The 27,060-nt window shown below is 41.7% G+C and overlaps 1 protein-coding gene across 2 annotated transcripts; it reads left to right on the top strand.

The window, feature by feature from the left end:
* Positions 1 to 1,531: 1,531 nt before the first annotated feature.
* LOC134634957 (zinc finger protein 658B-like) lies at positions 1,532 to 24,615 on the top strand. Of its 2 annotated transcripts, none has more exons than XM_063484460.1 (5): positions 1,532 to 1,782; positions 17,865 to 17,970; positions 19,048 to 19,728; positions 20,731 to 21,327; positions 23,611 to 24,615. In XM_063484460.1, exons 2-5 carry the CDS (start codon positions 17,953 to 17,955, stop codon positions 23,917 to 23,919), a joined length of 1,605 nt encoding a protein of 534 aa, XP_063340530.1. In that variant the 5' UTR covers positions 1,532 to 1,782; positions 17,865 to 17,952; the 3' UTR covers positions 23,920 to 24,615. The 2 variants fall into 2 exon arrangements, with proteins under 2 accessions (XP_063340530.1, XP_063340529.1); XM_063484459.1 differs by having other exon boundaries at positions 23,608 to 24,615.
* The last annotated feature ends 2,445 nt before the right edge of the window (positions 24,616 to 27,060 follow it).

The following is a 27,060-nucleotide window of genomic DNA, read 5'->3' as shown; positions in this document are numbered from 1 at the left end:
CCAGCATGAACTCCCGCTTTGTCTACAATTGTTATGAGAAAAATTACCCGCGGAGAATCCTGGAATATACTGAGCCACACAGAATACACCCGACACATCCTTAAAATCTGGGCAAAAGTAGGACACACTTCTCACCACATTCGGAGGACTATTTGAATTTGGGCAGCCTTTGTCGCATCGCTGTGACATAATTGCTTACAAATACGGCATTTTGAGCATCATTCCCCTGAATTTGGACACAGCCCTCCTCTCCTGGAGCATGCTCACTTTTTTGGCGGTGGGCAAATAAGGAGCTGGGGCATTGCCGCCACCAACCAGTGTGGATCAGAATTCACCTTTGCCAAATAATAAAAAATAGATGTTCAAAAAAAACCCCAACCAGACAGAAAGATAATAAATTCCCCTCTTGCCCGTGCGGGTGGTCTATCCTTCAAGCTTGGATCCTCTACCAGAGGCCTGGGGGCTTGGCTGCGCATCTTAGCTGTTCATAGGGCAGAGATCTCCGATGTTGTTCCTGGGATGTGCTGGAGTCAATTCTACTGATGCCACAGTAGATTTCACATTACACGAAAAGAAGAACGGGGATAGGGAATTTAATTTAAACTTACATACAGTACAGACTTACATTGGTCAGTATTATAATTATGTACAAATATATACAGATGCATGAAAGAATACAGCCAGTCAAACTGGGGTAGCATTTGTGGTCCCTGAAAAGGATCAATGATGGACCGTCAGTATACACTGGAGAAATGCTTCCAGTACTGTTAGTTGTTCAGTGGGTAGAAGACATGTGACCATTACAATCAGGCATTTGTTCAGACTGAAGCTCTTCATTGGCCAGTTTACAGTGTAGCCACTCAGAAAGTAGAGCAGATGTACTAACAGAGGTTCAGCAAACACTTTACAAAATACACATGATGGGACTTATAGTTGCCTTTTTATGCATTCCAGCTCACTATGGAGTCAGAGCAAATGAAATGACAGGGCTGTGAAGAAAGCCACAAAACATGGATGGGGTAGATGACCTGGCTATTAACTTCTGTCAGACAGAGATAACGAGTATAAAAAGGCAAGAAATAAAGGAAACATGACAAAAACAGTAGGAGGAAGAAAGGAGGTAACGATGGTTGCATATGATTTAAAGGAGGGTAGGAGAAATGAGAAGCACAGAAAGGAGAGGAAGAGAGAGGAGGTGGTCATATCTAGAATAAGATTTGGACATACTGGTTTGAAATCTACACTATTCATGACAGGGAAATATAATACAGGGAAATGTGATTCCTGTGGAGGAGAGGAAACTAGAACATGTTATATTACACTGATCCAAAACCTCAGTAACATAAAATAAAACTTGATCTTATTAATTTACTGCAAAAAGACTCAAGAAGTGAAAGTTATCAGTCCTTATTCCAGGTTTTAAAAGAGAGTAAATTGTTGCTGGTCGACGTTCCACTCCACACCAGTTGGTGGCGGTAATGCACTATTTTGGTGTTTCACAACCGCCAATAAACGATGTAAACAAGAAGAAGCGCCTTCCGGGATGAGAGACGGAGCTTTTTTTTTCATCCAAAGCGAGTACAATAGTGAATTTGGATGATAAAACAATCTACACCAACGTTTGGATCGATATCTGCATCGATCTGCCCACCCTTGTCTCCTGGATCGTAGCTGAGATCAGCGTGAACCACGTGGGTCTCTGCTCCCTGATCTGTTTCCTGTGTTTGGAAAGAGTTCCAGCTTCATCACGGAGTTTCTCTCGGTTTGTGGGCTCATCTAAAGGTAAGCACCGAGCTAACTTTACTGTGAGTTCAGTTCATGTTGACTTTAGCTCCTGAATGAGGTCTTCTGCTGCTCTCCTCGGTGTCTGTTCACAGTTTATTGTCAACACGTTGAGAGAAGAGTGAGAGAGTGTTTGGAGAAAAACACCAACTAATCATTAGCTCAGCATGCTGGGAGAAGTTGAGCGTTTGCTGGCAGAAAGTTGGAGCAGAAAAGTCTTTTCATTGTCCCTGCAGCTGTTTTTCTGCCTGCACCAAACCTCTACAGCCTCATTTCTATTTGAAGTGATAACAGGAAATGGATGAGAGCAATCTGCTGCAGTATCAGGGTCACAATAAACTTTATTGTCCAGCTGCTGTGGATGAACACATGAGAGGAAGTGAACTCCTACAAAGTCTCATTTTAATGAGTCTGGCTGCTGTAAAGTGATGCACAGGAAGATGTTAACAAAAACTAATGAAACAGAGATGAAAGTAAACAGTGTTCATATTTGAAAGCACAGAGAATAAAAATATATTGTGCTGGTTAATGTGCAGCTCTTGGTGATTTGGGAGAATCCTGTTTTTAATCATGTTGTGGATTGAATGTTGGGTTTTATTTTATTTTATCTACAGAAGTTTTTCTCACATGTGATCGTTCAGATTGATTTGTTGGGTTGACTTGAATCATGTGAAGGTTTAAAGCTGCAGTTGCCCAAAAAGAATAAAGTATAGTCGTGAAGAATGTAATAATGTCTTCCTGTGTCAAACACAGCTGCTGCAGTCAAAGCGAGGAAGGAAAGCACTGAAACCACTGATCAAAGCTCATTAATCAGTACTGTGGGAAATATAAATGTTGCAATATTTCAATAAGTGCCATATTAATCAAGAGGTGATAGAAGGTTTAAACTGGAAGACATTTAAAGTAGTGTTTTGCTTGTAACTGCATACGTGCCTGCGCAGATTAGAACAGGATGGACTCAGGATGTGTCATATACGATCATGGGGCCTCACAACGAGAAACAGGAAACAGATGGGGGTGAGAGAGTGTTGAAACCGTTAGTGAGGAACAAACATCAATACTATCAGAATCAGAATCAGAAAGGGTTTTATTGCCAAATGTTGAGCAGGTTTACAACATTAGGAAATTGCTGCGGTACTTAGTGCAAACATACTGTCATATAACGCTTAAATAAACATAAAAATTAAAAGTGCTAAGTAGATAGATATATACATGAGTGCAGGTGGTGATCAGTGCCAAACATGGAATGATGCAGTAAACACAGTGTAGGGTCACGTGTTAGTGGTGGGAACAGTCATGTGGTTATTGTTCATGAGTCCAACAGCAGAGGGGAAGAAACTGTTCTTATGGCGAGAGGTTCTGGTGCGAATGGACCGCAGCCTCCTGCCTGAGGGGAGCAGGTCAAACAGTCTGTGTCCAGGGTGAGAAGGGTCAGCTGTGATCTGAGCTGCACGCCCCAGTGTCCTGGAGGTGTACAGGTCCTGCGGAGATGGGAGACCGCAGCCAATCACCTTCTCAGCAGAGCGCACAACACGCTGTAGTCTCTGTTTGTCCCTGATAGTGGCTCCAGCGTACCACACGGTGATGGAGGAGGTGAGGATGGACTCGATGATTGCAGTGTAGAATTGCATCATCGTCCGTGTTGGCAGGTTGAATTTCTTCAGCTGCCTCAGGAAGTACATCCTCTGCTGGGCTTTCTTTATGACGGAGGTGATGGTGGGCTCCCACTTCAGGTCCTGGGTGATGGTGGTACCCAGGAAGCGGAATGAGTCCACAAAGGTGATGGGGGTGTCAGTCAGGATGATGGGGGGGAGTGGGGCTGTGTGCTTCCTGAAGTCCACAATAATCTCCACTGTCTTTTGGGAGTTCAGCACCAAGTTGTTGTGGCTGCACCAGGACACCAGACGTTCAACCTCCCTCCTGTAGGCAGACTCATCCCCGTCCGAGATGAGTCCAATAACGGTGGTGTCATCTGCAAACTTGATTAGCTTGACAGACTGGTGGGTGGAGGTGCAGCAGTTAGTGTACAGGGAGAAGAGCAGAGGAGAAAGAACACAGCCCTGAGGGGAGCCGGTGCTGATGGTCCGGGAGTCCGAGACATTCTTTCCCAGCCTCACATGCTACTTCCTGTCCGTCAGAAAGTCAGTGATCCACTGGCAGATGGGATCAGGCACATTCATCTGGGAAAGCTTGCTATAAAAGGAGTTGCAGACAACTGTCACTCACCGTCACTGGCGCATGTTATGTTATCTGCTTACGCATGAAGGGGCGTGAACCCTGACATATAAAACTGTGTATTGAAGCGCTTCCTCTTTGAGATCTACTGGACTACGCTGAGGGTGGTGTCGTGTACATCTCCCACATATTCAATTCAATTCAATTTATTTATACAGCGCCAAATCACAACAAAAGTCGCCTCAAGGCGCTTTATATTGTACAGTAGATCGCACAATAATAAATACAGAGAAAAACCCAACAATCATATCATATGACCCCCTATGAGCAAGCACTTTGGCGACAGTGGGAAGGAAAAACTCCCTTTTAACAGGAAGAAACCTCCGGCAGAACCAGGCTCAGGGAGGGGCGGCCATCTGCTGCGACCGGTTGGGGTGAAAGAAGGAAAACAGGATGAAAGACATGCTGTGGACGAGAGACAGAGATTAATAACAGATATGATTCGATGCAGAGAGGTCTATTAACACATAGTGAGTGAGAAGGTGACTGGAAAGGAAAAACTCAATGCATCATGGGAATCCCCGGCAGCCTACGTCTATTGCAGCATAACTAAGGGAGGATTCAGGGTCACCTGGTCCAGCCCTAACTATATGCTTTAGCAAAAAGGAAAGTTTTAAGCCTAATCTTAAAAGTAGAGATAGTGTCTGTCTCCCGAATCCAAACTGGAAGCTGGTTCCACAGAAGAGGGGCCTGAAAACTGAAGGCTCTCCCTCCCATTCTACTTTTAAATACTCTAGGAACAGCAAGTAAGCCTGCAGAGCGAGAGCGAAGTGCTCTAATAGGGTGATATGGTACTACAAGGTCATTAAGATAAGATGGGGCCTGATTATTTAAGACCTTGTAAGTGAGGAGCAGGATTTTGAATTCAATTCTGGATTTAACAGGAAGCCAATGAAGGGAAGCCAAAACAGGAGAAATATGCTCTCTCTTTCTAGTCCCTGTCAGTACTCTTGCTGCAGCATTTTGGATTAACTGAAGACTTTTCAGCGAGTTTTTAGGACATCCTGATAATAACGAATTACAGTAGTCCAGCCTGGAAGTAATGAAGGCATGAACTAGTTTTTCAGCATCACTCTGAGACAGGATATTTCTAATTTTAGAGATGTTGCGCAAATGGAAGAAAGCGGTCTTACATATTTGTTTAATATGTGCCTTGAAGGACACGTCCTGGTCAAAAATGACTCCAAGGTTCCTCACAGCATTACTGGAGGCCAAGGTAATGCCATCCATAGTAAGGATCTGCTTAGATACCATATTTCTAAGATTTTCAGGGCCGAGTACAATAACCTCAGTTTTATCTGAATTAAGAAGCAGGAAGTTAGCGGCCATCCAGGTCTTTATGTCTTTAAGACATTCCTGCAGTTTAACTAATTGGTGTGTGTTACCTGGCTTCATGGATAGATAGAGCTGCGTATCATCTGCATAGCAGTGAAAATGTATGCTATGTCTTCTAATGATGCTGCCTAAGGGAAGCATGTATAATGTAAATAGAATTGGTCCTAGCACTGAACCCTGTGGAACTCCATAATTGACCTTAGTGGGTGAAGAGGACTCTCCATTTACTTGAACAAATTGGAGTCTATTAGATAGATATGATACAAACCACTGCAGTGCAGTACCTGTAATACCTACAGCATGTTCTAATCGCTCTAATAAGATATTATGGTCGACAGTATCGAACGCTGCACTGAGGTCTAGCAGGACAAGCACATAGATGAGTCCACTGTCAGAGGCCATAAGAAGATCATTTGTAACCTTCACTAAAGCTGTTTCTGTGCTGTGATGAGCTCTGAAACCTGACTGAAACTCTTCAAATAAGCCATTCCTCTGCAGATGATCTGTTAGCTGTTTGACAACTACTCTTTCAAGGATTTTTGATATGAAAGGAAGGTTGGATATTGGCCTATAATTAGCTAAGACAGCTGGGTCTAGAGATGGCTTTTTGAGTAAAGGTTTAACTACAGCCACCTTGAAGGCCTGTGGTACATAGCCGATTATTAGAGATAGATTGATCATATTTAAGATTGAAGAATTAATTAATGGCAGGACTTCTTTGAGCAGTTTTGTAGGAATGGGGTCTAAAAGACACGTTGATGGTTTAGAGGAAGTAATTATTGAAGTTAACTCAGAAAGATCAATTGGAGAAAAAGAGTCTAACTTAACATCAATGGTACTAAAAGTAGCTGTAGACGATATTACATCTGTGGGATGATTATTGGTAATTTTTTCTCTAATGATAAAAATTTTATTTCTGAAGAAGTTCATGAAGTCATTACTAGTTAACGTTAAAGGGATTGTTGGCTCAGTAGAGCTCTGACTTTTTGTCAGCCTGGCTACAGTGCTGAAGAGAAACCTGGGGTTGTTCTTATTTTCTTCAATCAGTGACGAATAGTAAGATGTTCTGGCTTTGCGGAGGGCTTTCTTATAAAGCAACAAACTATTTCTCCAGGCTAAATGATGATCCTCTAAATTTGTGACACGCCATTTCCTCTCCAGCTTACGAGTTATCTGCTTTAGGCTACGTGTTTGAGAATTATACCACGGAGTCAGGTACTTCTGATTTGAGACTTTAGTTTTCACTGGAGCTACAGTATCCAGAGTCGTACGTAGTGAGGAGGTAAAATTATTAACAAGATAATCGACCTCTGTTGGAGTAGCGTTCAGGTAGCTGCCCTGCTCTATGTTGGTACAGGGCATTGAAGATGATAACAGTGGGTGGATTATATTCTTAAACTTAGTTACAGCACTTTCAGAAAGACATCTACTTTGATAAAGTCTACTCTCCACTGCTGTGTAATCAATTATTGTAAATGTAAATGTTATCAGGAAATGATCAGACAGCAGAGGGTTTTCAGGAAACACTGTTAAATGTTCAGTTTCTAAGCCATATGTTAAAACAAGATCTAGAGTGTGATTAAAGTGGTGGGTGGGTTCTTTTACATTTTGAGAGAAGCCAATTGAGTCTAATAACAGATTAAATGCAATGTTGAGGCTGTCATTTTTAGCATCTACATGGATGTTAAAATCACCCACAATAATTATTTTATCTGAGCTGAGCACTAAATCAGATAAAAAGTCTGAGAAATCAGAGAGAAACTCTGTGTAAGGCCCAGGTGGACGGTAGATGATAACAAATAAGACTGGTTTCTGAGTTTTACAGCTGGGGTGGACAAGGCTAAGCATCAGGCTTTCAAATGAATTAAAAGTCTGTCTTGGTCTTTCGTTAATTAATAGACTGGTGTGAAAAATTGCTGCCACACCGCCCCCTCGGCCTGTGCTTCGAGGTTTCTGGTAGTTAGAATGACTCGGGGGTGTTGATTCATTTAAACTAACATAATCATCCTGCTGCAACCAGGTTTCTGTAAGGCAGAGTAAATCGATTTGTTGGTCGATTATTAAGTCATGTACTAACAGAGACTTGGAGGAGAGAGACCTAATATTTAATAATCCACATTTCACTGTTTTACTCTTTGGTTCAGATGTGGATTCTGTATTGTTCTTTCTTTTTGATTTTTTATGTTTAAGTTTTTTATTGCTGGTTTTTGGTTTGTTTTTTGTCTGTTTGGGAGCTGACACAGTCTCAATGGAGATGGGTTTTTGGGGGGGTAGCAGGAGGAGAGAAGCTGCAGAGAGGCGTGTAAGACTGCAACTCTGCTTCCTGGTCCCAACTCTGGATAGTCAGATTTTGGGGGGTTTAATAAATTGGTCCATATTTCTAGAAATGAGAGCTGCTCCATCCAAAGTGGGATGGATGCCGTCTCTCCTAAGCACATATGTGCTTAATAAATAATTGTTGTTGACTGGACAAGATCTGAGTAATGGGTTTTTGTTCTCAGCCCAACATCAAAGAATTAGGACAGTACCGTTCACAGAGAGTTGGGAAATGGCTGCACAGAGTCCAACTTTTAGGAATGGTGGAGGTGGTGGGAGTGGGGGGCTAAAGGTGTGGAAAGTGTGGGGAGGGGGAGTAAAAGGTCTGTCCCTGTTTGTGGAAACCACAGGAGGAGCTGTTCAGGCTGTTGGCTGGGTGTGAATTGTTGATGGAGTCTTTAAACTTGTAGTTGCTGTTTTCCAGACTGAAGAAGAGTCGTTAGCTGAAAACTGGTTTTAGAGGTTCATGACAGCTCAGTGTCTTGTGTTGTAGTTGGAAGATGGCGCCAGTGTGTTCGGCAGGCCGTCTCCACTGCTCTCTGCTGCTTCTTACCTTTTTGCTAATATGCTATTCAGGTGGCTCTGCATTGCTAACTTATGACCGGCTTACTCTTCTAAGTCTCCGGCCACCCTATACTTACGGGCCATACTTCCATGGATCGGACCCGTGGTGGAATTTAGGAGATACCACTCGGCCGCGGACGGATCACCTCTCAGGAACGTACCGCCGATCTCCGCTTCCTTCGCACAAGAGACGCTACAGGAAAAGGGGTAAACGGAGTGGTGTCCATGTCCGCATTAAGGCTTACCTAAAGGCACGGTATGTGGCTGGCTTCGACGTCGATGTGGATGCTCTCCTCCTTCCCCCGACTTTCTGGGAGCACTTTACCTTTAGATTGTTTAGGCATCGAGAGATTCGCCATGCTGAGTTGCAGGCCCGCCCTGCCGCCCCAGTGGTTTACTCACCGGCTCGGTGTTGGATTAAGCCTCCTAAAGGCGGCGTGTGCTATGGCAACCTATGCCGCCCGAGACGTGCTTCCAACTGCGACTCGGCGTCTTCGACTCGGATGGCGCTATTAAATGTTAGGTCGCTGACGAATAAGACTTTTATTGTGAGCGATTTTTTTTTACTGCTACAGGACTGGATTTACTATTCATGACGGAAACTTGGATTCGTCCCGGTGAGTCTTTCCCTTTCTCAGAGCTTCCTCTGAATTGTGCCTTTTTTAGCTCACCGAGACCTTCGGGCAGGGGTGGAGGACTGGCAGTGGTTTTTAGGAATAAATTCCGAGTACGTCACCTGCCTTCCCCTGTGTTCCCTAGCTTTGAAGCTCAGCTGCTGGAACTTGCTGGTCCCCCCTTGACTCTCTGTGTTGTGATTTTACCATCCCCCGAAATATAATAAGACTTTCATTAACGACTTTGGTGACTTTTTAGCATCTCTTTACCTAAATTATGATTGTGTTCTTATCACTGGCGATTTTAACATTCACATTTGTTGTAAAGATGATGTGTTTGCCAAGGATTTTCTAGCCTTAGTTGACTCTTTTAAGCTTATCCAGTGGGTTAATGCACCTACCCACCTTAACCTCTTAAGCCCCACGCCCCCGGCATTGGGGGCAAAAAGGAGGAGATCACGTTTAATCGGTTATAACGCCGGTTGAGAAATATAAATCCAGACATGTGTGGTATCCACAGAAACCCCAGAATCTCAGCTAAAATGTCATATAAAGCATTTCTACAACCACCAAACACACCGAAAACAAGCCGCGATTAAACGAGCAGTTACGTAAATGCGCAGAAGTCCGCTAAACACACAAAACCGAACCAGAAATTCTTCAGACTTCATGTAAGCGGTTAAAAATAGGCTGGTTAGCTCCCAGAGCTATCACTGACTCCACACACCAAGTTTCACCACGATCAGACCAGAATTCACTGAATTAGCCGCAAAAGAAGACCACAAAAACACACAGCGGCGCAAATGCGCTAACACAGAAATTGGCTTACCGTCCCGATTTCCTCCGTTATTTTCGCCGGTAGCCGGTAACCACGTGATTGCTGTTATTTACCATGCCTACCTAGGTGCATCAGAGCCATCTTCCGTCAACAACCTCCATTTTAGACCCACCTACAGACACGTGACTGGACAGACGTCACATGCAGTAAATTTGGACACACGTGGGTTTTGGCATTACAACGTCTGATTGGTTGAAGTGACGTGAACGTGGCATCGTTACTTTGAATCTATTGGCTAAAACGATTAAAAAGAGGTGTCAATCATGCAAATTGACCAAAAGAAACCAAAGTTACAGCCCCTCAGAGTTTAAAGGGCCAGAGGCCAATGAAGCGCTCTATGCGCACGGCAGAAAAGGGCCATTACCATGTAAATGTGTGGTTAATTCTTCAAAAATATATTTTTAAAAAAAGCATTTTTAGGCCTGTTAATAAAATTTATTAATTTCTGCTCTTTAATACCTAAAACAATTAACTGGCATGGTGTCCAATTGTGTGCCAAAATTGGACATTTTTGTACAACGTCTGGATATTCATGTATTGACAGGGCTGTAGTTTTTCACTGTTTTACTTTAGAAACACAAATCTTTGCACAGATTATGCTTATATGTTGGTTACTGGATTTCTGGAACCAAATATGATCTGAGGCATATTTTTAAAAGGGTTATATGCTAAAAATTACAAAAAAAAATTAGGCGAGAATAAAATCTACTTACTTTTTCTGTGTTCCAGTCTCAGTAACTTTGACAGAGTAATATCTGCTTTAATATTTACACCTCTGATTAAATGTCCCAAGTGTTAGCTTCATTTTGATACCAAGATTGTAAGGACAGAGTTTGTAATTGCAGAGAAATAATCAATTTAATTTAGGCATTGCATTTTCGAGCAGGAAGCTCAGAAACCCCCTTGGGGCTTAAGAGGTTAAAGGACATACCCGTGATTTGATTTTTTCTTATGGACTGGACATTTGTATCAGGGACATCAGCAACATTGGAATATCCGATCATTTCCCAGTCATCTTTGATGCTGAGTTATGCAAATTGGACCAGAACTTTGAGGGTCCTCGACGTCTTGTGCGCATAATCAATCCTGGGACTGTGGCTGAATTTTCGGCTGCTTTCTCTAAATCTGTTCTCCCTGACTTTGATCGTTCTACACCCTCTTCAGTTGATGATTTTGCTAACTCCTTTCTCTCTACCTGCTCCTCTTTACTGGACGTTGTGGCCCCTATGAAAGTAAAACGGCCTAGAAGCTGTTCTCAGCCGTGGCTAAATGACTCTTTACGCGCTTTACGACGCGTTTGCCGCCAAGCTGAGAGACGGTGGAAAAAAGATAGGCTCCAGGTGTCTTTTGATATCCTTCGCAGGACCCGCCTGGAATTTCAGAAATCTGCTAAGTTGGCTAAAGCGGCTTTTCTGTCGAGTGTCATTGCGGATAATAGTCACAACCCACGTATTTTATTTAAGACTTTTAACTCATTGATCAATCCTTGTCCTGAAACGCCTAGATTGGCTTCCTTAGCCCTTTGTGAAAATTTTCTAACTCATTTTACAGGCAGAATCTTATCTCTAAGAGTCTCACACCCCCCTGTGATGAGTCAGGCCCCAGCATTACGATGCTCTACTAACCTCAATCAGTTTGATCCAGTTACGCTCCCTACTCTTAAGGGTATAATTGATCACCTAAAAAACTCAAACGCTGCTCATGACATCCTTCCATCTCGCATTATTAAAGATGGGTTTAACATTATCGGGCCCTGTATTCTATCATTAATTAACCTGTCACTGTTATCGAGTTGTGTTCCGGCTGCTTTTAAACACACTGTAGTGCAACCTATACTAAAAAAGAGCTCCCTTGATCAGAATGACCTCGCTAACTTTAGACCAATTTCCAAACTCCCATTTCTGTCTAAAATCCTTGAGAAGATTGTTCATTCCCAACTTCAAACTTATTTGGATGCAAATAATATTGGGGAAAAATTTCAGTCGGGGTTTAAGCCACACCATAGCACGAAAACTGCATTACTGAGAGTCTTTAATGGTCTTCTCTCAATTGCTGACTCAGGGCGCCCTGTGGTGTTAATTTTGCTTGATTTGTCCTCTGCTTTTGATTTGGTGGACCTTTTAATGAGGCTTGAGCATCTGGTGGGCATCACGGGCAGTGCCCTTAGCTGGTTTAAATCCTATCTCTCAGAAAGGTCCTTTTCTGTCACCATGGGTACCTACGCCTCCTCCATTGCCCCTGTTACCTCTGGTGTCCCCCAGGGGTCTGTGCTGGGTCCCATGCTGTTCTCTTTATACTTGTTACCCTTGGGCCGAATCTTTGATAAATACAATATTTCTTTTCACTTTTATGCGGATGACATTCAAATCTATTTTGAACTAGCTGAGGATGTCACGTCGTCGTTGCAACACTTCTCCGATTGTATAAATGAAGTTAAAATCTGGCTACTGAGCAATTCCCTCATTCTAAATGATAAGAAGACTGAAATTGTAATCTTTGATACTCCCTTCTCTCGGGCTGAACTAATTGGTATTTTTGGGCCCTTTGCTGACTTCCTTTCTGACACTGTGAGGAACCTGGGTGTTGTCTTGGACAGTTCCTTCAAGTTGGACAAACATGTGTCCTCTGTAGTTAAATCGAGTTTCTATCAATTACGTCTAATCTCTAAGGCCAAGCCCTACATACCACGTAAGGACCTGGAGAAACTTATCCATGCTTTTGTTACATCAAGATTAGATTACTGTAATTCCCTTTATACTGGTCTCCATTCTGCCCTTGTTCACAAACTGCAGCTTGTTCAAAATGCGGCTGTGCGTCTCTTAACTGGAACTGGTAGGTTTGAGTCTATTACTCCAGTTCTTTCCGACCTGCACTGGCTCCCTATTATATTTCGTATTGATTTTAAAATCTTATTGCTCACTTTTAAAATAATAAATAACACCGCGCCCAGCTATCTTATGGATCTCCTCAGCTTTTATACCCCTGGGAGAGTGCTTAGATCAGCAGGCCAAATGCTCCTGGTGCGACCTAGATCTCGGCTCAAGACCAGAGGTGACCGCGCATTCGCCGCTGTCGCACCCTACCTCTGGAATAACCTCCCTCTAGTTATTCGGGCGTCTGATTCAATTCAATCTTTTAAATCTGACAGGGGATTTCTTTAAATCACCCTGCCGTTCTTCAGCTTTGACACCTGGGTTAGAAAACACAAACACTGCAGCAGTTTTTCACTTCTGCAGGGCAGCCATGGAACGCAAGACCTGCACCCCACGACTGTCTACGACCTTTATTTATACAAGATTGTCTGTGTCTGTGTGTGTATGTGTGTGTGTGTGTGTGTAAAAGATAACAGAGTTATTCTCAGAACTCAGAGCTGAGGTTCCCCTTTTCTAAATCTGTATGTTCTAGAAGAGAAAGAGGAAGCTGTAAGTTGTTTATCACAGAAGAGTTCATGTCAAAAGTTATTAGGTAAAAAGTCACGTAGGCATGTGCTTAGGAAAAATAAAAGAATACATTTCATGTAGCTGATCACATATATACAATTTTCTTTTGTCAAAATCCCGATTGAAAACGTATTTGTTTAGCCTTGCTTTCCTCGCCTCCTAGAGCCCGCATTTTTAGTGTACTGTAAGTTACCTTTTTCGCTTTATTAATGTTTAGAATGGTTTAACCTTCAGCCTTTTGGGTTGTGCCTACTATGCCTGGTGTATTATTGGTTAGTTATGTCACCCGCCTGTTAGTATATTTTATTTGTATTTTGTATTTGGTGTTTTGTATTTGTATTTATTATTGCTCTTAACTCGTTCTGTGAAGCACTTTGGCATACCTGTGGTTTTTTAAATGTGCTATATAAATAAAATTGTATTGTATTGTATTGTATTCATACGGTGGCCCCTAGAAATAAAGCACGTACAAACTCTAAAACCCAACGGAAGTGCTCCAGGACGCTAGGGGCAGTGTTGAGCTTTTGTTACCTAGTGGCTACTCAAGCCAGAAAGTACCAACGACCAGATTTGGTGTGTGTGTGTTAGTAACAGGTAAATGAACTTTTTTTTAAAAAATTATCAGAATATATATGAGTGTGGTTGCTCTATCCTTGCAGGTGTTTTCCACCGGTATTCAACTCCATGTGTTTGCAACAAAGTTGACGTTTATTTTGCAAATCGAGCTCAACACTGGCCCTAGCGTCCTGGAGCACTTCCGTTGACTTTTGGATTTTGCACGCGCTGTGGAGTTTGTACGTGTTTTGTCTCTAGGAGCCACCGTACATTCAGGACACCTTCTCAGGCTCTTACAGCCTTACCTGTATCATAACAAAGTGTATAAACTAGAGCACGGCGATATGGCCAAAAACATTTATCACAATATATTTTTGAAAATTTGCGATAACGATATAACTGACGATATAATTGATGCGAGATAAAATACAACTCCACAACTTTACTAGCGCAAAAAAAACCCCATCCATTTATTTTCACTTAAACAAGCAGCTGTTTTTTATGTGCATTATAGCTATATAAAAATTTAACAGTGCAAATGCAAATTCCTTGCTGAAAGTTTAACCAAAAGGCATTTCCAGTAGAAATGGGCTGACATATCCTGAGCATAACCATGTATAATATTCACTGAAGTTAAAAAGAGGCGCTTTGCAATATTATACTGCAGTGTGCCAAATAAAAAAGTCAAATACGTGTTTTTCAGCCATAAAGTGCACGGGATTATAAGGCACATTAAGCAAAACAAAGCAGTCAGATAAATCAAACTTTATTCAACTCATTCTTCTTGCTTCCTCCACTTCTGTACCATTGATTCATTAATGCTGTATTCTGTCACAGCTGCTCTATTCCCATGTTGTTGCAGTATATTAATGACTAACCTCATATTGTGGATGGATTATCTCAGTGGGTCTCCTGACTGAAGTTTGGTCCGTTTACAGCATCCTGCCATGCGATTGCATTTGTCCCTAACCGTCAGGAACCTTCATGTTAACTTTTATCAAGTGGAAAAGTGTTAGCGTTCATCCTCGAGCTTCACTGTTTATGCTATGCTAACATAGCTGTTTCGCTAGCGATCACGTAGCACATCATTATATACCAGCAAGCCCAACTTCAGTAACCTTACAAACGTCACTGCTGTTTAGTTTCCTGTCTTCATTTATGTTGGAAGTGATAGCAGAGCTGTATGTTTGATATTTTTCAGAAATCTCTCAGTCAGAACATGCTATATCATGTTTGGGTAACTAGCGAAACTAGCGAGCTAACTTCCGCTAGCTTCCTGCTAACTTCTAACTCCGTTAAATGTAATAAATTCTGTTTTCATGGATGCCTGGATGTTAAACTTCATAGTTATACCTGGTAAAGGAGCAATGCTGATCGTTTTATTAAAAATGAAAGAATTTACAGTTTTTAACTCTCAGTGATGCTGCAGTGTTTGTTTGACGTTGGGACCTGAAGAGGACAGAGTATAGTACCCAGATTACTCCCAGATTTACAAGCACCCAGCTCCGACAAATACGGCAATAATGATGGCCCGCTTGCATGTTCTACAAAAAAAAAGGTTCTTTGTTGTGTATCTGATGGACAAACACCAAACCAGTTCCACATCACTGAAGTGGCACAATTTTTACAAACCAATTCTGGTTCATCCATTTCACTCAACAATCCACATTCTTACTTCTCACTCTCTGTTGCCTCTGTGCTTTTTCGGCCATCTGCGTATGAAAACAAAGCCACTGCGCATGCGCATTTTACCCATATTCTATCGCGATATTTCATTTTCTTATCATTGCCAAACATTATACCAGTATTACCGTGAACGCTATAATATGGCCCAGCCCTAGTATAAACACCAATCCACCTTTAACATGGTCCTTCTCCCAAACCTTCAAACATGACTTTCTGGCCCTGTCATAGTAAAGGGCTGTTTAGAATATTAGAGCCAAAGTCACAAAGTTACTCCTGAAGTATAAGTGAGTGAGAGAGTTACCTCACTTTGCAGCACAACACGTCTCTAGGGATGGGTATTGTTTAGGTTTTATCTGATACCAGTACCAAACCGGTACTTTTGAAACCGTGCCGGTGCTTAAACGGTGCTCGAACCGGTGCTTAAAGAATGGAGAACACACACTTTGTCCAAAAACCTCTCATGTTCAGCTGCTTTTTTGTAAAAAGATAACAATGTCAGCCTTTTCTGCAGCTATAGGGCATACACGGTATCACTCTTGGCTGGAAGCAGTGCTTAATCCAGTGGTTCCCAAACTTTTTTTTGCTGGGCCCCCCTTTGTTTACAAGAAAAATGTTTGCGCCCCCCCCGCACGCGCGCACACATCCTCCAACCACACACACCCTTATTTTGCTCCATTGCGGTTTATTTCACACCTCAAACATTTAGTAAAAAATTAAGCAAATACAAGTAATCTGCAATAAATTACAGGTAGTAATAAAATAAACTACTGACTCTTTCACGCTACGTCCACACCTACACGTGGATTTTTGAAAGCGCAGCTGTTTCATCCACACGTAAACGGAGATTTTTTAAAACTCCTTTTTTGTGTTTACGCATGGACGAGAAATACAGAGTTCGTCACACAACGTCAAAGGTATGTGCCTTTTTTCACGTCACGCTGTGCACCACGTTATTGTTTACATGAGATGAATTGCAAAATAGCAGATAGTCAGATTAACAGTATTTCGTCTCTATCTGCAGGTTTTACACGCTTACATATACACATGCAGTTACTGTCCCTCCATTTAGAAAGGCAGAGGCGTCACGGTGTGATTATTTTACGTGTAGTTGTTTTTTTCATGTGTAATAATATTCAACATTGCTATCAATACATTTTTCAAAAAATGTCTCTCTGTGCAAAATGGGTTCAAAAACATAAACAGCTGTGGGATACTGTTTGTCCGTGATTTGGAGAGCCCAGCGCTGCTCCCGACACAGGGAAACCAATTCTGCAGGGGAGACCTACCTCAGCACTTGTGCAGGTGAAGCCAAAGGGAAGATTTGCTTCAACATATTTTCTAGTCTTTGGCTTAGAATGAAGTTGGTTTGGAAACATTCAGCGATGCTTCATCTCCTGCTTTGCGTTTCTGTGGCCACCCGCGCTAGCAGTGTCCAAGCGTTTTGTTTCCCCCCCTCTTTCATGCCGCGTCCCCCCTGCAATGGCTCTGCGCCCCCTCTAGGGGGCGGGCCCCACACTTTGGGATGGTCTGGCTTAATCAATGGAAAAAACACCAACTTTGTCCAAAAACCTCTCATGTTTAGCTGTTTCCCACTTTTTCTTTGGCCATTTTAGCCTTTTTGGCCAGGGTGAAGGGAGTATCTGCCATCAAACAAGAAGACAGCCGCATGTAACTACGACGGTGTTTGCTAGTTCACCTTACATGCATTAATGTAATAACGTGGTTAGCCTACTCAACGTAAATTACACACGAACAACATTAAACTACTCGCCCAGAGAAGAACGGCTGCTGCTGCCATCATCATCCGTCATCATTTCTGCTACACTGGCAGGGCTAGGGGCCAGGACTCTCCTCTTCGGGTTCTTGGGGGATGTTGCTTTTCCGGGTCCGATAACAGGCACCACACCCACAGTAGATGTGCACGGTGTGAGGTCTCGCAGCAAGCTATCAAATACGGTGCATTTCTCGGCTTTTAACAAAATGCTATATGTCACCAGGTGTTTTATCAGATTCGAGGAGTTACCTCCTATGCACAGTTTCACAGTACCAGCTTAAAGCACTTGTTGCAGGCTGATGAGTTTGCATATTTTGCTGTGAAGTACAGCAAGACTTTTGACCGCTTCGCCTTGGGCATTTTTAATCTGTAGCTCTGCTCTAAAAGAACGTACGTATCTGAGCCTGCCTGCTACGCTTGCAAAAGTAAAATGATTGGCTAGAATCCAAAGTGTATGAATGCAAAGTGTGATCTCAGGAAAAAAAACACCGAAATAAAGCACCGAAAAAAAGCACCGAAATGTGCGCTGCTTTTCGGTCTGGTTACTACCGTTTATGTCAGAACCATAATGGCACCGGATACCGGTACCCATCCCTACACGTCTCACAAGATTTCTACAACCAATCAGAGTGAAATTTGTACTTTGTGTTGTCAGATGAACATATGAGACACTTTGACTCTTCAGTGCAGTGTGGAGCCTAACAAAGATCTGTTTTGTGTCCCAGCTGATCAGCAGGAGGAGAAGAGTCTGACGGAGCAGCAGAGGAACATTTTCAGCCATCTGGAATCAGCTGAGTCACTACAGAGGAAACAATGAGCTCAACACAGAAGGTGAGGAAAATATCACAGTTTCACCAAATAATCAGTCACGTCTAAAACTCTCATACTCCCAACCTGTTATATGACTGTTGCATATTATTATATATTATTTTGGGGTTGTTTTTTTTTTAGACTATTATGTTTACAAACATCAAGAAAGCACAAGCAAAGAAAGACCACAGCACATGTTTAAATAAGGAAGGTTTATTCATCAAAATTATTAATAATCAAATGGACATAACAGTTTTTCATGACCCCAAAAAATACACGTTCAAATCACCACAACAGCAGCCCGATATCAGACAGAACTGTCACATGATATTAAACAGAAGCTGTCAGCTGAGCTCTGTAGAGTGGGCAATTATTATGAAGCTCTTTATTATTATTTGTAAATTCAAACTGTTCTTCATATTTTTGGCCAGCAGATGTCACCAAAGAGGACTGTGTTGAAAAGCTTTGAGTAATGAACCCTTTTTCAATACAAGCTTCATTTGGCCATCACTGATATAAATAATATTATAGAAATTATCAGAGGAGGCAAAAGTACATTTACTCTATACTTAAGCAGAAGTACACATACTGGTGTTAAAAATACTTCAGTAAAAGTATTCATTCAACTTTTTTGTGACTCAGTTTTTTGCCTCTTTCATCTCTTTTTATGTTTCATACCCTGGTGATTAGTACACGATCAGGATTGTCTTTCATGTGTTACTTTTTAGGCTCAAATTGGTTTGATGTTTGATGCCCTTAGTGATGAAATAACTCCCCTCAAATTCCTCAAACCAAAACTAAAAAGTCTGTTTTGTAAATGTAAAAAATACAGATTTTTTTTAACATAGGGAGTAAAAGTAAGGAAATGAGGAAAAAAATATTTTAGAGTGTTTGAACAGTCATGAATTGTTTTTAACACCAGCTTGCATGTAATGTGTTACTACTACCAGCAGGTTGGGATAAGAGACCTTTAAGGTGTTTGGTGCCACACTCCACCTTCAGGTTTAAAACTAGTGTTAATGGAGGGAGTTTGAAGGTTCAGTTTGTTCCACGACTGCATTTCACTCACTGCCTCTGTTTGTATCTCTGTCACTGCAGGACCAACATGAAGCGAGAAGTCAGCGCTCTCAGGAGGCCGACAAACCTCACAGAAGAAAGAGAGAGAAAACATACACCTGTGACGAGTGTGGGAAGGAGTTTTCTAGGAAGTATAAACTAAAGCAGCATCAGGTCATCCACACTGGAGAGAGACCGTACAGCTGTGACTTGTGTGGAAAGTCTTTTTCCTGGAAGGGTTCCCTAAAAACACACCAAGTCATTCACAGTGGAGTTAAAGCGTACAGCTGTGATCAATGTGGCAGAGCTTTTACTGACAGTAGCGGCTTACGGAGTCATCTAACTACCCACTCTGGAATTAAGGCGTACAGCTGTGATCAGTGTGGCAGAGCTTTTACTCACAGTAGCGGCTTACGGAGTCATCTAACTACCCACTCTGGATTTAAGGCATACAGCTGTGACATTTGTGGAAAAACTTTCAGCCGGATAGGGAACCGAAATACACACCTACGCATTCACACTGGACATGATGTGTACTTCTGTAATCAGTGTGGCAAACAGTTTACAAACAACGCGCACTTACAATACCACATGTTTACCCACACTGAGGAGAGACCTCATAAATGTGACCTGTGTGAGAAGACTTTTAAAACTCCACATTGCCTGAGGCGACACCAACAGATCCACACCAGAAAGAGACTCTACAAGTGCAGTTACAGTGAGGTATGTATTTATATTTTTATCTTATCATTTTAGCCTGACTGTTTGGAACAACTCTGCACATTAAACTGTGTTAGCATGTTAGCAATTCTGCTGCATCTGAGGCACCGTTAATCTGCCTCAGATTGTTTTGCAGCATGTTTCACAATCTGAAAAAACATAATGTCACATGTACAGACCCAATATCTGATTTCAACACATGAGGACTTACATGTAAGCTTTAATCTGCAGTTGATCAAATCCCACTGAGCAGTCCTTCCCTTTAAATCTAACCTCTCTTCTTCCTCTCCTGTCCTGTGTGTCTTATCTTTCTCCATCTCTGAGTGAAGTTAGCTCTCTTTCTTTTCTCTCCCTGTGATGTACAGCAGCTGGACCTTTAGCCAGCAACACACTGTGAGACAAACTGTACACAGACAGTTTGTGTGTTTGCTGATGTTTGTTGATAGAAACGCTGCATTTGAAATTACCTGTTTGTTCAGGTGCTGTGCAAAAAAGAAAGAAGAACAACGTCTCACTTTAACTCCTGACTATGACTCACAGTTTTGCCTCTTTCTTCTCTTTTTATGTTTCATACCCTGGTGATTAGTACACGATCAGGATTGTCTTTCATGTGGTTTTTTTAGGCTCAAATTGGTTTGATGTTTGATGCCCTTAGTGATGAAATAACTCCCCTCAAATTCCTCCAACCAAAAGTAAAAAGACTGTTTTGAAAATGTAATGAGTAGAAAGCACAATATTTTTTTATGTATGTGTGTGTTTGGGGGGGGGGGAGAGTAAGGAAAAATGCTTTTAGAGTGTTTGAACAGTCATGAATTATTTTTAACACCAGGTTGGATGTAATGTGTTTCTACTACCAGCAGGTTGGGATAAGAGACCTTTAAGGTGTTTGGTGCCATACTCCACCTTCAGGTTTAATACTAGTGGTAATGGAGGGAGTTTGAAGGTTCGGTTTGTTCCACGACTGCATTTCACTCACTGCCTCTGTTTGTATCTCTGTCACTGCAGGACCAACATGGAGCGAGAAGTCAATGCTCTCAGGAGGCCGACAAACCTCACAGAAGAAAGGGAGAGAAAACATACACCTGTGACGAGTGTGGGAAGGATTTTACTATGAAGGATAAACTAAAACATCATCAGGTCATCCACACCGGAGAGAAACCGTTCAGCTGTGACTTGTGTGGAAAGACTTTTTCCTGGAAGGGATCCCTAAAAACACACCAACTTATCCACAGTGGAGTTAAAGCCTACAGCTGTGATCAGTGTGGCAGAGCTTTTACTCACAGTAGCTACTTACAGAGTCATCTAGTTACCCACTCTGGAATTAAGGCGTACAGCTGTGACATTTGTGGAAAAACCTTCAGCCGGATTCAGAGCAGAAATACACACCTGCGCATTCACTCCAGACATGATGTGTACTACTGTGATCAGTGTGGCAAATACTTTACAACAAACAGGCAGTTACAAGCCCACATGTTTACCCACACTGAGGAACGACCTTATAAATGTGACCTGTGTGAGATGACTTTTAAAGCTCCACGTATCCTGAGACAACACCAACAGATCCACGCCAGAAAGAAACTCTACAAGTGCAGTTACTGTGAGGTATGTATTTATATTTTTATCTTGTCATTTTAGCCTGACTGTTTGGAACAACTCTGCACATTAAACTGTGTTAGCATGTTAGCAATTCTACTGCATGAAAAAGCAGCTCTGAGTGATTATTCAGATTTTCATTTCAGTTATGATTTTTGTTTACATGATCATGAAAAACTAAAAGTGCTGTAAATTGATATGAGGGTGTTATTTAATGTTCAGGCAGTTTCCTGGTATATCATGGTATTGTTATTATTTCTGCATAAATGGCCTTTTGTTTACAGCGGCTCATTCCTCTGTCAGGTGTACATGGAATAAAATAAAACACAAATGAAAATAAGTACAAAACCAAACCATTCAGTAATCTTCTCTTATGGTTAACAAAGTTGTATCATTACGTAATGGTATTGTAGTATTGTAGCTGTTGAATCATTACTTATTTATAGCTTCAGTACTTTTAGACATTGGTGTTAAAATACTAATTTAATATTATAATTGCAGTGTCATGGGTGTAGTAGTGTTTTTCTTGTGTCTCAGTCAGCTGAGTGTTATAACTGCACAGTTACAGTGTTATTAATGCAGTGTTAAATTACTATTATTGCAGTGTTACATGCAGTGTGCAGCACGGTGGCATGGTGGTTAGCACTGTCCTTTTTTTTTTGTTTGTTTTTTTGTTTTTTCAGTTGTTAGGTGGTTAGGGTTAGCAAGAAGGTCCTGAGTAGGAATGGGTATCGTTTAGGTTTTATCCGATACCAGTACCAAACCAGTACTTTTGAAACGGTGCTGGTGCTTAAACAGTGCTCGAACCGGTGCTTAAAGAATGGAGAACACATACTTTGTCCAAAAACCTCTCATGTTTAGCTGTTTGTTTATTTTTTTTGTAAAAAGATAACAATGTTAGCCTTTTCTGCAGCTATAGGGGATTTATGGTATCACTCTTGGCTGGAAGCAGTGCTTAATCAATGGGGGGAAAAAACACCAACTTTGTCCAAAAACCTCTCATGTTTAACTGTTTCCCACTTTTTCTTTAGTCATTTTAGCCTTTTTGGCCAGGGTGAAGGGAGTATCTGCCATCAAACAAGAAGACAGCCGCATGTAACTACGACGGTGTTTGCTAGTTCACCTTACATGCATTAATGTAATAACGTGATTAGCTTACTCAATGTAAATTACACACGAACAACATTAAGCTACTCACGCAGAGAAGAACGGCTGGCAGGGCTAGGGGCCAGGACTCTACTCTTCGGGTTTTTGGGGGATGTTGCTTTTCCGGGACCGATAACAGGCACCACACCCACAGTAGATGTGCTCGATGTGAGGTCTCGCAGCAAGCTATCAAATACGGTGCATTTCTTGGCTTTTAACAAAACTCTATGCGTCGCCAGGTGTTTCATCAGATTCGAGGTGTTACCTCCTATGCACAGTATCAGCTTAAAGCACTTGTTGCAGGCTGATGAGTTTGCATATTTTGCTGTGAAGTACAGCAAGACTTTTGACCGCTTCGCCTTGGGCGTTTCTAATCTGTAGCTCTGCTCTAAAAGAACGTACGTACCTGGGCCCGCCTACTACGCTTGCAAAGGTAAAATGAATGGCTGGAATCCAAAGTGTATGACATCTCAGGAAAAAAAAGCACAGAAAGAAAGCACCGAAATGTGCGCTGCTTTTCGGTCTGGCTACTACCGTTTATGTCAGAACCGGTGCCATGATACCGGTACCCATCCCTAGTCCTGAGTTCAATTCCACCATCAGGCTGGGTTCTTTCTGTGTGGAGTTTGCATGTTCTCCCTGTGTTTGCGTGGGTTCCCTCCGGGTACTACGGCTTCCTCCCACCGTCCAAAGACATGCAGTTTGTGGGGATAGGTTAATTGATTAATCCAAATTGCCCATAGGTGTGAATGTGGGAGTGAATGTGAACGTGAATGGTTTTTTGTCTCTGGGTGTTAGCCCTGCGACAGACTGGCGACCTGTCCAGCGTGTACCCCGCCTCTCACCGTATTACTGCTGGGATAGGCTGCAGTGCCCCCTGCGACCCTGAAAAGGATAAGTGGAAGTGAATGGATGGCCAGTGTCACATTAGTAGTTTAGCACTGTGTTGGTACCCTGCAAATATAAGTATTACTGTACTATTATGGTGGTAGTATTGTAGTTATTGTAGCCCAGTAAACTGAGTGTGTTAAATGAAAAAGTAAAATGTAATTGGACGTCTGCAGAGATGCTCTTTATTTCAGACGATGTTCAGGATAAAAATGTTGAAGGACTGACTTACACTGTCTTTGTGTCTTTGTTTAGAAGCTGAGCGACACAGATGGATCCAGTTCTCAACCCTGTCATCGCTGTGGGAAAGAGTTTCGTTGTGACCTTTGTGGAAAAACTTTCAGTCGGCAAGAAACTCTGAAAATACATCAACGTAAACACACTGGAGAAAACATGAAATACTGCAAGGAATGTGGGAGAAGCTTCACCACATCAAGTAGATTAAAACAACATGAACTCATTCACAGTGGGGTCAAAAAGCACGTCTGTGATCAGTGTGGGTCATCTTTCATTTCTGCAAGTCACCTTAAAACACACAAACAAGTCCACACAGGAGAGAAGCCATAAAAGTGCAGACACTGTGACAAAAGCTTCTCACGATCAGATCCTCGGAGCCGTCATGAACATACTCACATGGAAGGAAACTACAGCTGTGACCAGTGTGACAAGAGCTTCAGGAATCTCAGTTCATACTCCAAACACAAACGATCCCACGTTACTAATAAACTGTTTCACTGTTACCAATGTGCCAAAACATTCACTTCATTATCTGCTCTGTGCAAACATCAGTGTGATCACTCAGGGCTGGAATCACTCCCGTCACAGTGAATCTGAAGAGACAGAAATATCCTCTGGTTTCAGGGTCAGACTTAAATCCCTTGAGATCAGGCTCCACAGAGTTCAGAGTGAATCTCTGAACTCTGAATCTTAAAAAATCTGACCTGAAAACTTTATGAAAACTTTCCTTGTAACACTGAGTTACAGTAGGGGGGCTGGTCCTTAATCCAGTTCAATAGCACATCTCCTGACATTAAACATAAGCTTATATAATAAAATGGATCTCTTTTTATTTAGATTTTTTTATTTGGAGGCAGCATCTGTGGTAAGAATTGACCCAGATCTTTACAGATCTTACAGTTTAGTATCAAGTTCATTTTCTTGTTGATGCAGAGCCAGAATTTAGACATTTTTGGAAAATCCCATAAAAGATGCATATAAGTGCCATCTGCTGTTTTATATTTGAGAAAAGGTTGAAAGATCTTTAAAATCTTTTATTTTTCCTTAAATTTGCTGTAGGTATTAAAACTTGTAATTTTGTGTTTAAGATGTCAAAATAATTAAAAGTTGTGGTTTCATTTGCTCAGAGTTCATCAATGTTTTCCTCATATAAGGTGGGATGGATCCATGCTTTTATGCTGTTTAAGTCAAATTCTGAAAGCTGAACATTGCAGAGATTGAGACCCATTAGACCAGGCAGCATTTTTCAATCTTCTATTGTCCTGAGCTGTGGCCTCAGTTTCACTAGAAATTGCACCCAAGTATGGTCTTCAGCTGTGGTCTGGTCCATGGACCCGCCTGTCCTCCAGGCCCAGCACGTGCCTCTCTCTCTGTCTTGTTTGTATGAATGTGAGTGTGAATGGAAACTAGCCAACCTCTTTCAGTGGTGGGTGTGGTCTCCAGCAGGGACTGGAGAAGGGTTTTCATCTCCAGTCAACGCACTATTTAAACCTGAGAGCGACATTTTTTTCTAAACACTGAGTCTCTTTGGCTTCCACACCTCAAAACACGCTGTGCCAAAAATTGGTCCCCCAACACAAACAGAGTAATAAAGTGTACGCTGTTAAGTGTCAGGAGGACTTTAATGTTTCATACATCAGGGAGCCAAACAAACTCTGGCTAAGCCGATGGCACAACACAGAAGAGCCACCTCGTCAGGCCAAGACTCCACAGTGTATTTACACCTACAGGCCAGTGGACACTCTTTCAATGATGAGGATGTACACATCCTGGACAGGGAGGAACGCTGGTTTGAGCACAGAGTCAAGGAGGCCTTTTACATGAAAACAGAAAGACCATATCTGAATTGAGGAGGGGGCCCAAGGGTAATGTCCATTTAAATTTCCATTTAAACAACAAGTAAGTAGACTAAGCACAGTAGAAAATAGTTTGCCCCTTCTCATCAGCAACACCTGGACAGAATTACCCTTGACTTTAAATAACCCCATACCTACCTCTGCCAAAACCAGTACATTAAATGAAATACAACCCTCTAGTGGTGACTAAGACAGGGGAACAAGAAAAATGGCTCCTACACACCAGCTCCTAATTACATGAGGTAGAGGACATATCAATTATCAAACTTAAAGGAGCCATAATAAGTCATGATTAGTGATGTGCAAATCGTTACTGAAATATTGATTCCTCCGATACCAGTAATTTATGTTCTAGAATCGATTCTCATATTAAAATATCGATATTTTAGTAATTTAGGGTAAATTTGTAGTTCATCATTAAGAGGAACACAGAGGAAAGAAAATAAGGAAATATCATTTTTGATTGTCTACATTAGAAGGAACTACTTCCTCTTCCACATTTCATAGTCATGTTCGAAATACGACTGTATAAATGTGTCGCAGCACCTGGCATGCACACTCACAACAATGGCTGAGCGTAAATTAAGTCTTGTGCGGACGTATTTTACCTCCACAAACAGCCGAGATGTGGTTTGCGATACATGTGGCAAGAAAGTGAGGTGTTGTGGCAACACCACTAACCTCGTCAAACACCTCAGAGTAAATCATATCACAGGATATGACGAGCGTATGTTGAGGCGAACTGAAGAGGAGGACTAGGGACAGGTGCTGCTAGGGAGTCCTTTAGGCAAGGTGTTCAAATAGCGCACTACTTCACTTTTTTATTATATGACGCATTCTGCATTATTAAGTGATAAGAACAAGTAGTCTGACGTCCTGTAATCATGATGACGCTAAAATTTGAGATACAATAGAAGATACAAAAAATAAGTTTTTGTACAAAGTATCGGTATCGGTTCAGTATTGTTGATACCACCCTGAATTTTACTTGGTATCGGATCAGAAAGGAAATCAGTGGTATCGCACATCACTAGTCATGATACATCAATACAATATGCATAAGAGGGCAAACCATGTTTCATTTATACGTCATTCTACCAGTAATCTAGTTCATCGCTTTGTAGCTTCATAAAAAAAACAAAAACTAATTTTTGCCACAGGTTTTTCAATCAATTTTGTTAATTTTGTTTCCAGATAAGAGAGGCCAGACCTTTCTTTTCCTCTGTGTTTAATCTGGACCTTGGGACAGCTAAGAGCATTTGATCACCAGACTTCAGTGATCTTGCAGGAGCGAACCAATTTAAAAGATCAGAAAGGTATGAGGGTGCTAACCCATGCAACGCCTTAAAAACACATAATAAAATCTTAAAATGATTTCAAAACCTAACTGGCGGCCAGTGTAAGGATGCCAGTATGGGAGATATGTAGTCTCAGTTGCATAAGATAAGATAACCTTTATTAGTCCCACATGTGGGAAATTTGTTTTGTTACAGCAGTGGACAGTGCAAAGTTAAATAGAAAAATTAGAGAAAAAGCACTGGAATAATATATCCATAATATACTTTACACAATATAATACAATAAAATAAAATACTATATACAATCGAATAAAGTA

The sequence above is a fragment of the Pelmatolapia mariae genome, linkage group LG9 (assembly GCF_036321145.2).
Source record: "Pelmatolapia mariae isolate MD_Pm_ZW linkage group LG9, Pm_UMD_F_2, whole genome shotgun sequence".
Taxonomy (NCBI): domain Eukaryota; kingdom Metazoa; phylum Chordata; class Actinopteri; order Cichliformes; family Cichlidae; genus Pelmatolapia; species Pelmatolapia mariae.
This window is presented reverse-complemented; position numbering and strand designations above follow the sequence as displayed.

Bases quoted from the DNA above. Each gene is read 5' to 3' on its own strand.
- LOC134634957 (XM_063484459.1), top strand. The intron at 19,729-20,730 runs GTATGTATTTAT...CTGTCACTGCAG, and splicing joins ACAAGTGCAGTTACAGTGAG to GACCAACATGGAGCGAGAAG. The intron at 21,328-23,607 runs GTATGTATTTAT...GTCTTTGTTTAG, and splicing joins ACAAGTGCAGTTACTGTGAG to AAGCTGAGCGACACAGATGG.